Genomic DNA, 17,152 nt, shown 5'->3' with positions numbered 1-17,152 from the left:
ATTTATTTATCATACTCTTTTCTAATTAATTTACTGCTTTGACCCCAGTCTTGCTTTTCCTTTGACTTTATAGTCACATCCCAATTGCAGCTCCTTTCCATGAACAGTAATTATTTTGCAAATAATGCCATTAATATTTTTAGTACCTTGCTAAACAGACACCTCTGCAGTGTGTGAGAAAGGGTCCATTTCAGCAAAGGTCCATTTCAGCAAACTAGGTGTAAATACCACTGCTAATTCTTCAGTAAATTGAAAGGTGGAGCAGTTTGGCAGTAACTATTTCAGTTCCCAAGGTAGAAAATCCAAGCTGTAATCAAAAAAGAAACGTGGGGGAACTGCATGAGCTGAAACAAAGCAGCACAGAAAATTAGTTCTGTGATGCATTATGTTCTGTGACACAAATTGTATACAGGTTCCCATCCTTCTTTAAGGAATTACTGATGATGACTTTCATGTATTCTATGCATGAAAAATAATAAACAGGTTTCTTCTTTTAAAGGAGTGCCTTTTTTTCTTCAAACACAGGACACAAATCTCTCTGCTTTTTCCTCAGCTTAGTAAACATAAATAAACCAGGAAATTTAAAATAAATAAAAAAAAAAGAGAGAGAGAGAGAAAACTACCTCCTCCATATCTTGTGGTGGCTAAGTACAGCATGTTGTACCAGCCTGTCCAACTTCTCAATAAAATGTACAGCAGACACTTCAAAAGCTGACCATAATCATGAGAGTTAAGCAAGGAATGTCAGCTTGGGCAGGGGATTTTGCTGCTTTTGTTACACATTAGTTAAGCATGCAGGTTTGTGGGGTTTAGTTTATCTTGGATTTTACTATAATGTAATTGAACTCTGTTACCTTTCTCACTATCCTAAGTGCTCCTCAACATACTTGTATGGATTTGGGTTTAAACTAAACACACCTCTGCAGATTTTACTAGCTCGAGAACATCAAATGCATTACAGCCACAAGTCTGACAGGAAAAAAACAGGGAAGAGACCCACTGAGAGAGTAATCCACCGTGTGGGATCCTCTGAGGGCCGAGACCGGCTGAGGGAAGAGCCTTGATTGAGAGAAGGCTTGCTGAGGGGTGAGACCTGCTGAGGGTTCGTCTGCGGTTCTTTCTGGCGTGGGCAACACTCTGCTTCAGGGACATGAAGGCCCTGTCCGATGCCCTAGGCCAAGGGGGCCTCCTCACCTCTGCGACCAAACAGTGGCGGCCGCAGCCGCGAGCCCCTGCGCCCCGGGCCAGCGGGAGGAGCAGCGCCGCCTGGCGGGCAGGGCGGGAAGCGCGCGCCTTTCCCTCCCTGCCAGCGCTGTCTGTGTGTCCCCCTCCTCCCCGTCCCCGCCCCGCCCGTCTCCGCGAGCCTCACTCCGCCTGTCTGCAGCGCGGCCGGGCAGCTGCCGTTACAGATACGGTGTCGGCGGGCCGGAGGAGAGCGCGGAAACACCTGTTTCCAACATGGGGAAGGTGGGGAGGGAGCCCGCGGCGGAGCGGGGCAGCGCCGCCCGCCCTCCCTCCTTCACCTCCCGCAGCCTGTAAACCCGGCCGTAAAGCTTGCGGGATCGCTTTTCACAAAGATCGGTTTCAGTCTTTACATATTCATCTGAAAAACGCATCTCCAGCCCCTCTCTCACGTGTTATTTTTCTCCACTGTGTCCGTTTGGGGGGTCAGGGGGGAACGGGATAACGGGGACGCGGGCAGGCGCTCAGGCGGCGGCAGCAGCACTGACAGACCCGGCCTGACCCAACGGCTTCTTGCCGGGTCTGTAGCAGGGGACACCCGGCAAAGAGGGAGCGAAGTGGGACAGAGGGTACAGGCGGTGCGGGGGAGCCGGGAGAGGGCCAGAGGGTGCCCGCGGTGCAGGGGACCCGGGGCTGGAGCGACGAGGTGCGTGCGGGGACTCCATGATTTCATCGGCCGCTTCGCGGGGACCTGCCAAGAGTTGTTACGCCTCACTGCGATGTGTAGCTTTTTCCTGCCATTTTTTTTCGTAATAAAAGAGGGAGTGAAGCTGGGTTTTCTTTTCTTTTTTTTTTTCTTTTTTTTTTTTTTTTAAGGGAAGGGAAAAAAAACACCAAATGGATCAGAGAAGAAGGGGAAAAAAAAAAAGGCAATAGCCAAAGGGGATGCCAGTGAGGTGTGGCTTGCATTTAAATATCCAATATGTCAATGTAAGGGGAGTGTGTACGTATATAAAGTGCAGTTTGCATCCGACCGCGGGACACATCCAGCTATGCGAGGCACGGGGAGCGCGGGGCCGGGCCGGGGCCGGCAGCGCGGGGCCCGGCGGCCGCAGCCCGCACTCTGAGGGGCCGCTCTGCTCCACGCCGCTCCCCGCCCGCCCGCGGGCTGCGGCCCCCATGGCCGAGGTGGGCGGTTTCCTGGGCGCGCTGGACCCCGACCTGCACGGCTTTCCCCCCGGGTTGGGCGCCGGGCTGCCCCTCGCTGACTCCCCCGGTTTCCTCAACGAGCGCCTGGGACAGATCGAGGGGCGGCTGCAGCGGGGTTCCCCCACCGACTTCGCTCACCTTAAGGGCATCCTCCGGCGGCGGCAGCTCTACTGCCGCACCGGCTTCCACCTGGAGATTTTCCCCAACGGCACGGTGCAGGGCACCCGGCAGGACCACAGCCGCTTCGGTAAGGGGGCGGCGGGAACGGGGCGGCCGGACCGGGCCGGTGCTGGGGCCAGGCCGGTGGCGGGAGCAGGTGCCCCGCGTACAGAATTAATTACCCCGCTAATATAAATCATCCCGGGACGGATATAATTAGACTCCTAAACAAATGCGCTCACTCCCCAGCAATGCGGGAGTTTTTATGTCCAATTTCCTACTCTCCCGGTGCTCAGCCCTTCTGCAGGTGCACAAAAACGTGCTATAGCAGGAGAAAAAAAAATCAAATTTTAAAAAGATTTTTTTGGTTTGGCGAGGAAGCAACTTTAGAAGTACCCCTGAAGTTACCAGTGAGAGAAGCAAAAGAGAGCAGAGCACGTTGGAAAAAGAAATTCCTTGCTTTTTCGGTTGTTTTGGTTTGGGTTTTTTACCCCCTCTCGTATTTTTGGTTTTTGCTTCTGCAGATGTTTGCGAGCTGGTTTCTTTTATTTGCATGAATTTCACAAGAAGAGTGTCTCCTCGAAAGCGGGCAGGGATCAGTTGGCTGGGTGGGTGTCAGTTTGGGGAGGCTGTTGGATAGGAAAGGGGAAGCTGAAGGGAGAAAACCATTTAGGGGATCTCCAGAAGGAAAGAGAAGATGGAACAATAGGCAGAGCACCGTGGATTTACCTTGCTGCCTGTGATGCAGTTGGAAGACTGAAGTGCCCGTATCAGTGTCACACAAGAGCAGGGATCTCTAATGAGACTATATGTAATCTTCAAAAAATGCATCCCAAGCCACAGGCAAAGAAGTGCAGTAAGTTTGAGCACAGCTCAGAAAAATTCCCGCTACTTCAGCATCTAGTGCAGGTGTCTGTGTAAGCTATCAACAAGTCCCAGGCCAGTGAGCTCAGCTATGTTGTCAACAGGTTGCAAGAAGTGCTCGCAAGACTTTTTATAGTTTTCAAGTGATTTAACTCCTCGGTGAAAGGAATTTTTTTTGCCTTTACTTGTTTGCAACTGTTCCTTTCTTATACCTCAGGAACACTCCTGCTGCTATTGTTGGTGGTGTAAGGCAGGTTTTTGGAACAGCTGGAGAAGCTTATCTCTGTACTGTGCTTTCCATAAACACCAGGTGTGTGCATAGCATGTCCCTGCCTAAATCAACAAGAAAGTCATAACCCGCGGGTCAGAATCAGGTACTAATAGCCTCGTGGGGCAAGTGTTCTTTAATTACCTCGTGAAAGACACACATCTTTTCACCTTTCGTGCTGCAGCACACAGTGGCTTTCCACGTTAAAAGAAACTGAAAACAAACCCATTGCATCTGTTTGGGTTTAGTTCAATCTGCCACGTAGTATTTCTATCAGTTCTTTTTACTTATCTTTGTACAAGTTAACAGCCCGTTCCAAATGGCAGTGTTAGTCTCAGTTCCATTTTTTTTTATAAAGACAGTAAAATCAGTGTGTTTCCAAAGAAACTTGGGAAAAACACGTTAAATGGGGTGAAACTTTTCATGGGGTTTGCACATTTAAGCTTAAGTCACACAGTGCCTTCAATAAATCGAAACATTGGCATTCCCTAAGTGTTTTAGCAGTCAGCATCCAGCTACGTAAACTAGACCAGACTTCAGATATAAAATATTATAGTTTTCTGCTTCAGGGTTTTCCCAAAGGCGGTGTAAAATAAATAGTTATTTGTTGTAATTGCAAGACAAAGCCCCAAAGGATTAGACTGGAATCCTCATGTGCAGATAAAGTTGGACTAAACCTCACTGCAGCAAAGACTCAAAGCAATAATGTGTTGGCACACAGCATTCACCATCTGCATTCAGTAGCCATGAGTATTTAAATTCCAGTGTTACTGGTATGGTTCATATTAGGATGTCATGTATCAATGCATTCCTCAATCTTGCATGCGGCAGTTGGAGAGCAGTAACTTAGCCCAGAAAGAGGCAGCCGCAGTGGTCCTGGGGAAGTATGAAACTGTGGGGAGAGATGCAGAGCTCAAGGATGGTTTCAGGGCAGCAGTTAAAATCTAGGGGCAGCTGGGGAAATACTTAGAAATCCAGTATGTTACTTTAGTGGATCAAGCCCACATGGCTGGAAGGTGCTTCCTGACACCACAAGCAGATAATGTGCTCCATAGCTGGCTGTGACACCGCAGCAGAGACGCATATGTATATGCAGTAGAGTAGAACCAAGCTTTGCATCTCAATCTCTTCATAGCGGAAGGGGTTCAGGAAAAGATGGACAGTACCTGCACCCTCCCATGGTGGGTGCCATCCCAAAAGCTACCTGATGTGCAAAGAGGCAAAGCCCTGGTGATGCAGAACTGAGTACCAGGGTCCTAACAGTGAGGGTTAATGGGAAGGATTCTTTTGTACCATGGTATCAGCACATGTGGCCAGAGGACGCAGGGAAGTGGCAGCATTGTCAACCACACTTGCCTGAACGGTCACAGTAACTATTCCCTCTCATCTGTTGAGGACTGGAGTGTTCCTAAATCACACCTGTCTTCTGGAATGTGATATTTTATACTTGTAAAAATACAGTTTCATGCAAGAACAATGAGGCACAGCTTGTTTTTCCTAGAGGAGGCTTAATGCAAAATTTGGTGAAGCCCTCCAGGATTGTTGGAAGAAAGCTCATTCTCACACTAGAGGAGTGCCCAGATTTGCTCTCTGAACTGGAAGCTCCTTCTAAATCATCCCAGCAAGGATAAAGTGTTTTGGGAAATACATCTGTTCTCACTGCATTTGCTAAGAACTTTCCTGTACAACGAAATAAAGGAGAATCAAAATCTGGAGGGGGTTTGGACTGGCACCCCTATGAGAATCATTCTGAGAATGGGACTGAGACAAATACACCAGGACAATCCCTGCCAGGAGGAATTGCTCCTTTTCTGCCTAATAAAGGCAGCAACTGAAGCTCTTCTGGAGCACAAACCTGCTGATGGATCTGTAACACAGGCTCCTAGAGAAGTCAGTGAAATCTCAAGAGAAAGTTTTGCTGTAGATTTTGACATTCAGACCATAGTGCACCTGTTGCTGAACAGTTGTTGAGGTTTTTAGCTGAAGCTTTGGGTTTGTAGCCATTAATACAACATCTGATGTTTCTGTACCCCTGCTCCTGAATATAGTCATGTAAGAAGAGACAGGTGCAAGGAGCTGAATTGTTCTTTGAGGGATGGTTTAAGTAAGGCGAGAGTTTGCGGGTCCAGCCACAGCAAAGCTTGGGAGATTATTCACTACTTTGGTGGTAAATGAAACCAGTTGGAGTCTTAACCAAATCTCTCCAAATATTACCTAGAAAGGCCCAAGGAACAAAAGAGAATGACTAAACAAAGCAGGAATAAAGAGACAGGTCCTGGGGAAGAGAGAAAAAAGCAGGGGGGGAAAGCATGTTCTACAAACATACACTGCTACAACTGGAAAAAAAATTCTTGAGCTGGCCCCAGTGGCCGCTCCCTGTGCTGCTGGAGATCAGATGTACGAAGCTGCAATTTTGTCTAGCAATTGGAGTGAGTTAAGGACAGGATGGATACCCGCCCACATTTTTTCAGCCTTCATTCTGTCTCCTGACTTCCCTGGGTTTAAGTTATGTTCTTAATGCCGTCTCAACACAGTTGTCTTCCATGCGTGTCTCTAAGTGCCATTCTGAGATCAGAAAAAGGGAATATTGCAAGGGATGTTGTCAGGAGAGATTGTCACAGGCACACCTTGAAGAAATGTTGTTTGCAAAACCAAGTATTACTCAACCTGCATCAGATAAGGAGTGTCTCACCCAACCATTCAGAGCAAAGAAGATGCTGATGGCTGCCCCTGGGTTGCTCCTTACCACATCTCTGGAGACCTGGGTTCATGTGCTGTGTACAGAGCATGCTGGTGGGTATGCCTAATGGGAGCTCTTGGTCTCCCTTCCTGAGACGTTCCTTAGTTTCTAAATGGGACCAGCAACAGAAGACAAATAAAACCTGAAAATACGCTGGTGCTGAGGACTGTGTTTGTACTTACAGGACAGTTGATCCACTGCTCTCCAGTTACCAGATATTTTTCACTTGAATATGCACTTGTCTCCAGTCTGGGAAAGTCTCCCCCATTTCTGGGTATCCCTGTACTCCTTTCACTCTGTATTACTTTTTACCCTCTCTCTAGTTGTTGGACATTGTCACTCCATTTTCAGTGACTGTCAGGATTTCAGTCCTGCAGATGGGAAAACAGAAGCACACAGTAGCTCAATAACTCCCTTCAAGTGTCAGAACTGGTGGATAGAAGAGGCAGAAGACCATCCCTCAACCCTCTTCCCTCCCCATTCATGCTTCTTTTCAGATAAGAAACCACAATAACTACTGGGAAGCAAGCAGAGCAGAGCCAGGGTCCTGATTTGGGAAGGCTGCCATCCCTGCTCCTGGCATTTCTGAAGGCAATATATTGAATCATAGAATGTTTTGGGTTGGAAGGGGCCTTTAAAGGTCATCTAGCCCAACCCTCTGCAGCTTATATGTGTCCCTAGGCCACGGCATTGTAACTGGGCATATTTCAACCTGGAAAACATCTGCACTGGACCATGAAGCATGTTTTCTGTTGTTTGCTTTCATCTCTGGAGGAGTTCCAGCTCCTAAGTCCCTATTTCATCTCTTCTCCAAAGCACCTGCTGGCTGCAGGGAGCAGGGGCTGGATTTGATGCACAAGCCCCAGAGCAGGCAGGGAAAAATGAGGACAAAAATCCCAATATAAGGTAAGAAGATGAATTCTTGCACCCACCTTAGCTGCCAGCATCTGACATGAGTCTTGTGTTGAGCTAAGGGGGACAGAGGTGTCCATCCTGGTCTGTCCTATATTTAGGTGGTGATACAGTTATCGTCTGAGAGCTATCACACCCATGCCTGACTGAGCAGAAGAGACATGCCCCAAGCTGAGGGTTTACCAGGAGCTTTGACTGCCACTGAAGTCAACTGGCTCAGGTGGCTGCTTGTCATGTGGTGATTTTAGACTTAGGGCACACTTTGAAGAGGAGCTTTAGGAAGTAACCTGATCAGAGCAGAAATCACTCAGGACTGGACATTTTGGCAGCTATATTAAGAGACTCAGAGCCACGCTAAAGGTTAGAACAACTCTGTGCTCTTGTCAGTGGATGTGTGTACTCCAGTCATCAGGTGGGATGGGGAAAACCCTCTTCCTTCCTCTGCTGCTACCTCCCAGCTAATTCAGTACTGGACACAGGCCAGTGACCTGTGCCCATGACCTCTAGCTAGGGAGCGTGTGACATCCAGAGTCTAACCCAGTCCCACTAATGCCTTCAGGAGGACTTCCTGTGCAGTCTGATACGATGTTAAAGTCAACAAATGTTTTGGGTTAGAAGGGACTTTTAAATGTCATCCAGTCCAACCACCCAGCACTGAGCAGAGACATCCCTAACTAGATCAGGTTGCTCAAAGCCCTGTCCAGCCTGACCTTGAATGTCTTCAGGGATGGAGCACCCACTACACCTCTGGGCTGCTTGGGGGCTGTTTGTTTTTACATGCTTCACCAAGGGTTCCCCCTTACAAATCTTTCCTCCATCTAAACTGCTGCCATCTCCCTTGCTGGCAGCACTGGGGGTGCAGCAGGCAGCAGCAGACCCTGCTAATTTCTTTGCCAGAGGAAAACTTTATATTAGCCCAGGTTGCCTGGAGAGGTTGTAGATGCCCTATCCCTGGAATCATTCCAGATCAGGTCATTTGGGTCTCTGAGCAACCTGCTCTAGTTGCAGATGTCTCTGCTGACTGCAGGGGGATTGGAGTAGATGACCTTTAAAGGTCTCTTCCAGGCTAAACCAGTCTGTGATTCTATGAAATGAGACTGCCTCTTGTTATTTAAAGTATATGACACCATGGCTGTAGGCTGAAGCCCACGTAGGCTGCTCTTGGAGGGCTGGGGATGGCTAGGACAAGATACTGCTGGCCCAGGAAAAGGCTAGGTTGAGGGTGGGGCAGGCAGCAGGACACATGGGGCAGGAGGGAGTTGCTGGCAGTAATGATGGTAGGGGGTGACAGAAGAAAGACCAGCAACTCCAAAGGCTATGGAGGAAGTGTGTGCTTTTGAAGTGATTTTATCCTTGAGGCTTGTATATACATTAGGGGGCAGCAGGAATCCCAGTGGAATGCCAGGATGAAGACAGCCCTCACAAACATCTCATCTGGTACTTATTACTTATTTTTCTTGAACACATGACTTCAAAACACATGAGACTGTTATCTCAAAACAGAAGCTCTGTGGTGACAAAAATCACTCTCCTTTTGGTGAAGAACAAAACCCAGTGTGCTAACAGCCTTCTGAAATTCTCATGGGGCCAGGAACAAGTTTCTGCACTTGCTGTCTTGGTGATAATTTGGAAAAAAATAACCACCAAAACTCAAACCACCAAAACCTAGCAGACCTTTTCTCATCAGTAAAGCTAATTCCTCCTGAGCAAGGCAAACCTGCAGTGCCGGGGAAAAGCCTAGGGTGGAAATGGAAGATTGCACACTATAGGACTATAGATTTAATAACTCTCATTAGAAACAAGGAAAATGGAGGCTGCAGGAAGCTCTGTGTGATTCTTGGGCATTGGAATAGGTTTCCCAGGGAGATGGTGGAGTTACTGTCCCTGGAGGTGTTCAAGAAATGTGTGGATGTGGCACTTTGGAACATGGTTTAATGGCCATGGTGGTCTTAGATTGATGATTGGACTTGATGATCCTAGAGGTCTTTTCCAATCAAAGCAATTCTATGATTCTATGATTTGGACTTCTTTCTGTTTCAGGGATTTTGGAGTTTATTAGCCTGGCAGTTGGGCTGGTGAGCATCCGTGGGGTGGACTCAGGACTCTACCTCGGCATGAATGAGAGAGGCGAGCTGTATGGGTCGGTAAGTTTAAGATCTTGTGCCAATTGCATCACTATGTAACATACACTGCAATACAGGGGCCTCATTGGTGTCATGAGCTGGGAACTGGATGGGGGGTTTATCAAGCATTTGCCTTTCAGAAACAGAGTGGCAAGGATCAACTAAATGCAGGGGGGAAATTTAGCATGAAATGAGGGACTGCTTCTCTGTTTTCACTGCTTAACACATCACTTCTATTCTCCATGTGGCCAGAATCTGCACCTGTCTGCAGATTTTACATTTATGTTACAGATATTTCACTAACAGAAGCTGAAGTTGTGGTCTAAGTGTTATTTTATTATAACATACTCTACAACTAAAAGGAGTTCAGGGAGATTGTTCATCATTTTTTAGAAGTGCCCTTTTCAGGCTAAAATTTTCCATGTTTTGCCAAAACCCCAGTGTAAACTCCTTGTTAGTTTATCACTCCATACAAACTCCTGAATATCTATAAACTCTTCCTAGTCACAGAATAACAATTATTTTGGTTGGAAGAGACTTACAAGATCATCAGATCCAACCATTAACCCAGCACCTCTAGGTCAATACTAAACTATGTCCCTCAGCACCGCATCTCCATGGCTTTGAAACTCCTCCAGAGCGGGGACTCCACCACTACCCTAGCAAACAATAACAGTAACCCACAAGTTTCCATCACCTTTTCTTCTCCCATTCCTATCTCAGACTGCCACAGACCCTTTCACTATTTAAGGTGCAGTTACTGATGCTCATAGGAGACAATCGGATTCTAGCATGGACGGATAACTGTTCTTTTCCATTTAATTTCTATAGTAACATCTGCCCTAAACAGAAGGTAAGGTGGAGACAGCAGTTAAATCACAAATGTGCAAGATACTTAAAATCACCAAGATCCAGTAAAACACAAAAAAAATCTCAAAGCACACATGGGAAAGCAGGGCTGGATCCTGCACCCACACAGCAGCACCTCTGCTGCCAAACCCTCAGGCTGCTCCTGGAGTCACAGCTTTCACTGTGCCTGCTGAAAAGGAGGACACAGCCTGACTGTGCCTTTCTCTGCTTTCAAACCCTGCAGTTCTGACTATGAATCATCAGTTTCATGCTGGGTTAATTAAATTCTGGGGCCTGTGTTCTTAGAATCATGGTAGGGGCTGGAAGTGACCTCTGGAGATCATCTAGAACTGCTAAAGCAGGGTCACCCACAGCGCGTTGCCCAGGATCACAATGTCAAGGTGGGTTTGAAATCTCTCCAGAGGAGATTCCATGACCTTTGTGGGCAGCCTGCTCCAAGGCTCTAATACCTTCACAGCAAAAAAGTTTCTCCTCATGTTCCAGTGAAACCTCCTGGGTTCAAGTTTGTGCCTGTTGCCCCTTGTCCTATCGTAGGACACCTTTGAAAAGAGACTTGACCCTTCTTGGCATCCACCTTTCAGATATTTACAAACATTAGTAAGTTCCCCTCTCAGCTTTCTCTTCTCCAGGCTAAACAGCCCCCCAAGAAAAATGTTTCTGTGACAAGTTACAACACAGAAATAAAAATAGCATTTTGTAACACTTCACCTGGAAACAGAATTGACCTGAAGACACAATCATGGGAGTTTGCTGTTCGTCCCCTACAGCAGACAAGACGCTGACCAGAAGCTGCAGGGACACAAACCACCGATCCGGGCTGTGCACGAATCATGAGCCAGGTCCCCAAATAACCCTGGTGTTTCAAAATCTGGGACACGTGGGTTGTGCAATGATGGCTTTTCAAAATCGAAAGCCACTACAGAATTCTTAATTAAAGGTCCATAACAGAGCTCCCAAGGACAGCATTAGCATTACATGGGTATTTTAGGAGATGACAGCACAGCGGTGCTTTTAAAGTTCCAGCAAGTTTATTATTTCCCTCCCTGCCGGTTTTGCCTGATCTGTGTTGATACAGCCAGAGCTGGCCATCCCCACAGAGACACGTGGAGTCCCCTCGGGACAGAGCTTCTCTGCCTAGCCCTGCTAACCTCGTGCCAACGTTTCTGTTAAGCTTGCTATCGATGGCAGACACGCAGCTAACGCCAAGAGCAGCAAAAGTGGCAGGCAGCACCTTGCAGGCTCAGTGGGGACATCCCACTGAATAAGTGACAACTTACAGAATTACCCCGGATTTTCCAAACACAGAATCACACAGAATCCCAGGATGGTGAGGGTTGGAAGGGACCTCTGAAGATCATCCAAGTCCAACCCCCCTGCTGGAGCAAGGTCACCCACAGCAGGTTGCCCAGGATCACAATGTCCAGGCTGGTTTGGAATCTTTCCAGTGAATGAGACTCCACAACCTCTCTGGGCAGCCTGCTTCAGGGCTCCCTCAAAGCAAGATGTTTCCCTTCATATTTAGATGGAAGTTCCTAGGTTCCAATTTGTGTCAGCCCCTTGTCCTGGCTCACTGGACATCCCTGAGAAGAGTCTGGCCCCATCTTCTTGCCCCCTAGCCCTTTAGTTCTTGCTGAGCATTGAGAAGACTGCCTTTCAGGCTGCTCTTCTGGCTAAACAGCACCACATCTCTCAGCTTCTTCTCCTCATGGAGATGCTTCAGTCTCCTCAGCATTTTTGTAGCCCCTTCCTGGACTGTCTTCAGGAGTCCCCTGTCTCTCCTGAACTGGGGAGCCCAAAACTTAACCCAGTACTACAGGTGTGGCCTGACAGGGCAGAGCAGAGTGGGAGGAGAACGTCCTTTGATCTGCTGGTCACACTCTTCTGAATGCACCCCAGGAGACTATTTGCCTTCTTGGCTACAAGAGCATATTGCTGGCTTATGGTGAATGCGTTGTCCACCAGGACCCAAAGGTCCTTCTTCACAGAGCTGTTTCATTTTATGCAAACACTGTACCTCTAAACAGCCCAGTGAAGAGCAGGTAATCTGGACCAAAGCAGCAGCACACAAGTTCAGCTGGTCAACATTTGCCAACATATTCCATGTAGATGTTGCCCTAGGGGAAGGAAAGAAGGCTCTGTATTTATTGACAGATCTGGGAAGAAGAACTCCCTGTTCCCCATTGCCCAGGTCTCAGATGGCAAGAGATGTGACATGGGCTTATGAAAGGCTCACAACTTGCCTTGGAGGTTTTTTAATTAGCAGCAAAACACCCAAAACAGGCTCTGAGCACAGGTGAGCTCCTGAATCACGTTACAAAACGTGGTCTGCAGGCAAGAACATTCAGCAAGTGCTCTCTGTGCCCTGGCTGAGGCTCTTTCCCCTACCCAAACTGTTTGCAGGGCAGGGTCAGTGTTTGCAATACTGCAGCATCCTAGGTCTGCAGATGTCCCCCTTGGCAGTGCCCCGTGGGGTGGGATGGCAGGTCCCTCTGTGATACAGCAGTGGCAATGCCACCCACACATGTCTTCCTGGGGCAGAAGAACAGCCCCAGTGCTCCTCAATATGGCTGGGCTCCTTGCTGTAGCTGGCACTGGGGAGATGGGAGGAAGAGGGAAGGAGCACGAGCTGAAAAGCCATCATGGGACACGAAGCCAACAGCTCCTAGCTGTGATGGATGGAAGGAAAGGCTGTTTGTGATATGGTGACACCAGCCAGGGATGGACTGGCCATTGGCTGGCACGTATTCATCACATAACCTATTGTCACTGTAAATCCTCCCTGGGGTTAGACACCCGGAGAAAGCTGTTTTCCATCCAGACCTCTGGGGTCTTGGTATGGCCTCACATCACAGCTCCCTGGCAAATCAGAAGATGCTTTTGTCTGAGGAATGTTTTCCTTCCCAGCACAGTGTCTGCTGCTCTACACCCTGAATTTCCAAAGTGGTATTTGCTTCTGTTTAAACCCTTCACATCTGCTGTCCACTGCCTCTCCAGGGGTTGCCTCTCACCTACGAGAACAATTTTGGGGAGTGTGTGATGCCTATGAATGGGGCTGCTGTGGTGGGACATGGCTGCAGGTGGGCACCAAGCTCCACATTCGCACCCTAATCTCAGAGACTTGGCTATCAGCTTTGGAGCTCTGTTATGGCCCTGTTTTGTTTGTTGTTTGTTTTATTTATGGGGCACCTTCACAAAATGCACACTCACCTCCTCCTTTTGTCTCTTCCTCCAACTTCAGACATCTTTGGGTCTTGGCTTGTAGGCCTCATGCCTGTTTCCAGCTCTCACCCAACAGCATCTAGTCTCCATCCTCAGGGCAGAAAGTAGCTGGGAAAATAAAGTAAGGGTAAATTACAGTGAGTGTGGTGAGACACTGAAACAGGGAGGTTGTGCATTACCCCCGCCTGCAGGTGTTCAAGGCCAGGTTGGATAAGGCCTTCAGCAGCCTGGTCTAGTGGAGGGTGTCCCTATCAATGCTGGGGTGGTTGGAACTAGATGATCTTCAAGGTCCCTTCTAACCCAAACCATTCCATGAATCTATGGAGAAAAAGGTGTAATGTTTTAATACTTTATGACACAAATGTCTTTTTCTTCCCCTGACACCATTGCCCCAACGCAGAAGAAGCTGACCCGGGAGTGTGTTTTCCGCGAGCAGTTTGAAGAGAACTGGTACAACACCTACGCCTCGACCCTCTACAAGCACCCTGACTCGGAGCGCCATTACTACGTGGCTCTGAACAAGGATGGCTCCCCCCGTGAAGGGTACAGGACTAAGAGACACCAGAAATTCACTCACTTTTTACCCAGGCCTGTGGACCCCACCAAAATACCAGCGATGTACAGAGACCTCTTCCACTACAGGTGATGCTTCCTGCAGCTGCCCCAGCAGTGTACATACTTGGGCTCCCAAGCTTTTCCCCAGAGCACTATCTCCATAGTCATTCCATCATTCCTGTAAGCGTAGCTGATGTAGGAAAGCACTCGCACGGACTGCAGACACTGCTGGTCCTCCTTGTTTCAAGTGTATATCAACCCTGGGTTATTGCTGGGGCTGGGGCAGGGAAAGGGAGGGAACCCACCATATAATCTTTCATTTTCATTCACTGTCTTTACCTGAGGCCGAATATTCAATGTTATGGTTGTTAGTCTCTTTTCAATGCTGTCCTGAGATAGGACAAGGGGCAATGGATACAAAATGGAACACAGGAAGTTCCACCTCAACATGAGGAAAAAAATCTTTACTATGAGGGTGACGGAGCCCTAGAACAGGCTGCCCAGAAAGGTTGTAGAGTCTCCTTCTCTGGAGACTTTTAAGACCTGTCTGGACATGTTCCTGTGTGACCTGCCCTAGGTGATCCTGCTTTGGCAGGGGGGTTGGACTCGGTGATCTTCAGCGGTCCTTTCCAGCCCCTAACATTCTATGATTCTAAAGGAACAAGCAGGTGAACAAACCTCATCACCAAGGAGGGGAGGGGAAAAAACCCCACAACAACCTAAAAATGAAAAGAAGGAAAGAAAAGAAAAGCCCAGAGAAGTGCTGCAGGAGCTGCTGCTGAGCTCGGGATGGTCACCTGCAAAGAAGAAGCCTTTGGAGTCCCTGCTTGAGCAGCCCGGGAGTTTGACACATCGATGATGCCACATGGACTGGTCCTGATGCGTGGGTTTTTTCCCTGCTGTTGGGGTGGGAATGGGGTGAGGAACATTATTCAGCTGTAAGCATGGATACTGTGCATAAGGACAAAACTATTTATAAAATGTATATGATATTTATTTTATATATTTATTTATTTCAAAATAATTTTATTTTTAATGAGAGATGCTATGACCGGATTTTCATCAGGAAGAATAAGGTCCTACTGAAACAGGAAAAAAAAATGAGTTTTAAGAGCTTATTGGCAATAAAATTGTCTTTATATTGTAGATTTCTTGCTAGCCCCTTTTTTTGGCATTCTTTAACCATTAACCCAGTATTTCCCCATCACTATGGATATATTCACCCCTAAAAAGCCTTTGTATGGTACCTGAACACCAAACTTTGTACACGGGTGATGTGAAGTTGTACCTGGAATGGACCTTGGAAGCATGATCCTACCAGAATGCCCAGCTGCTGAACTGGAATTTCCAAGAGTTACAAATCCAGCTCTCACCTTTACTCTGAGACAGGCAAAAAAGGTGCTTGGGCCATGCCGAGCACTGGGCCCAGCTCAGACTTTGTAGCCATCAGGTGGGATAGGTCCAGATTCAGCACCACCGTCACTACAAATGGAGGAACCTTGCAGGCACAGTTGGTGTCTTCAACTCTCCCTCACCTATGCAGCCCCACCAGTCTGGGAAACACTGGGTCAGCTCCCAGTGTGAGTTGCCAGCAGCAGCTGCTATGGCTTGTGTCCTGCAGAAAAATCAAGTCCAGAAAGATTTGTAGCGTGTGCCAAGCCTTTGGATGGACTCATCCTTCCTGCAATAAACCCACCACATCTCACACCAGACTTACCTGAAGCATCATGGAAAAATCAGTGAAGAAGATGTAGAGAGCAACAAAAGCAATTGAAAAAAAAAAAACCCTACCATTTTTAAGCAGTTACCCTCCAGGCAGAGCTTGGACATTCATGGCTGTGTGGCATTTTCCTCTGCAGAAGCTTGGGTCACACAGTGCCATCACCTTTCCTCCCAGTGGGCTCAGCCAAATCCACCAGTGTTTTGGCAGCCTGAGTCAGCCCCATATTTCCACCTGCTGCCAGCGTCGTGCTGGATTCCTGTGGCTCTCTTCAGGTCGGACTCGCCACACTGGGCACACTGATGATGGAAGCTTTGCTCTGCAGCTCAGCCCAACAGTCAGCACAGGCCCTCGGTGCCTATTTGGGATGTTACAGGAAAAGCTTCCAGGAGCGATGCCAGTTTGTTCTTTGTCCCCTGTGATCAGCAGGGAGGGTTTTTAGCACACGGTAGGAAGCAGGAGTGTGTAGCTGCAGCAGAGAGGAGAGGTTGGTGTGCAATGAGGTTCTCTAGGGCATCCAAAAAATATGTACAAATCCAAGTGTAGTGGCCTTGGGTTGGGGTTCTCCTTATCACAGCTGCATTTTTCAGTGTTGTTTCTCAGCCACCTCCTCACAAAGCAGTCAAAGTAAAAATCTCAGCTCCTCCAGCTTCAGTTCCTGAATTCCCAGGATGATTTCACTTACCTGGGGATGGTCCACACCAGCTTCTTCACAAGCTGTGCTGCTAACGGAGCTGTAGCCCTGGTGCCCAGCTCTGCTCCTGGCCATTGCTTGTCCTCTCTGCTACCTCCTGTGTCTGTGCCACATCCCTTTGACTGTCCCAACTGCTCCCACATCAGGCGCAGCAGGTCCAGCAGTCACTAGACAACCAAGCTGTGGATCACAATGAGGAGATTACAGGAGCTTTACCTTGAATGATCCAGACATGAAGGAATTTAATCCTGCATTTGAAATAAGAAATGTTTATTTACCTTCTTCCTCTGAGTCACTGCTGAAACATCTCATCCTCTGCTACCATGGCAGGAGCACGATCGCTCATCCAATGTCCTGATGTGTATGTTTGACCTTCCCTGGCATACAGGGAAATCCCTCAGACCTGGCGCTTCGCTCTGCCCCCGGGATGATCCTGCCTCCCTCCAGCCAGGGCTTTCCGGTGCACTTGAGGATAAATCCGGTGGTTTAGAGCCTGCTCCTCTTCTTCCAAACAAAGGTCAAACATCTCAGCAACATCAAGTACATTTTGATCAATTTGAGCTGATAGGGGCACCTGATGGACTCATTCATCCAATACCTGAATGGAAGAGCTGCTTCAGCAGAGCATCCTGCTGTG

The 17,152-nt window shown here is 48.1% G+C and overlaps 1 protein-coding gene across 1 annotated transcript; it reads left to right on the top strand.

Moving 5' to 3' along the window:
• Positions 1 to 2,267: 2,267 nt before the first annotated feature.
• Positions 2,268 to 15,216, top strand: FGF16 (fibroblast growth factor 16). The gene is made up of 3 exons (XM_054169463.1): positions 2,268 to 2,638; positions 9,375 to 9,478; positions 13,947 to 15,216. Exons 1-3 carry the CDS (start codon positions 2,362 to 2,364, stop codon positions 14,190 to 14,192), a joined length of 627 nt encoding a protein of 208 aa, XP_054025438.1. The 5' UTR covers positions 2,268 to 2,361; the 3' UTR covers positions 14,193 to 15,216.
• The last annotated feature ends 1,936 nt before the right edge of the window (positions 15,217 to 17,152 follow it).

This window comes from Dryobates pubescens, chromosome 18, assembly GCF_014839835.1.
Source record: "Dryobates pubescens isolate bDryPub1 chromosome 18, bDryPub1.pri, whole genome shotgun sequence".
Classification (NCBI taxonomy): domain Eukaryota; kingdom Metazoa; phylum Chordata; class Aves; order Piciformes; family Picidae; genus Dryobates; species Dryobates pubescens.
This window is presented reverse-complemented; position numbering and strand designations above follow the sequence as displayed.

Coding starts and splice junctions, on each gene's coding strand:
- FGF16 (XM_054169463.1), top strand. CDS start 2,362: ATGGCCGAGGTGGGCGGTTTCCTGGGCGCGCTGGACCCCGACCTGCAC. Junction 2,639..9,374: donor GCAGGACCACAGCCGCTTCG/GTAAGGGGGCGG, acceptor TTTCTGTTTCAG/GGATTTTGGAGTTTATTAGC. Junction 9,479..13,946: donor GAGGCGAGCTGTATGGGTCG/GTAAGTTTAAGA, acceptor GCCCCAACGCAG/AAGAAGCTGACCCGGGAGTG.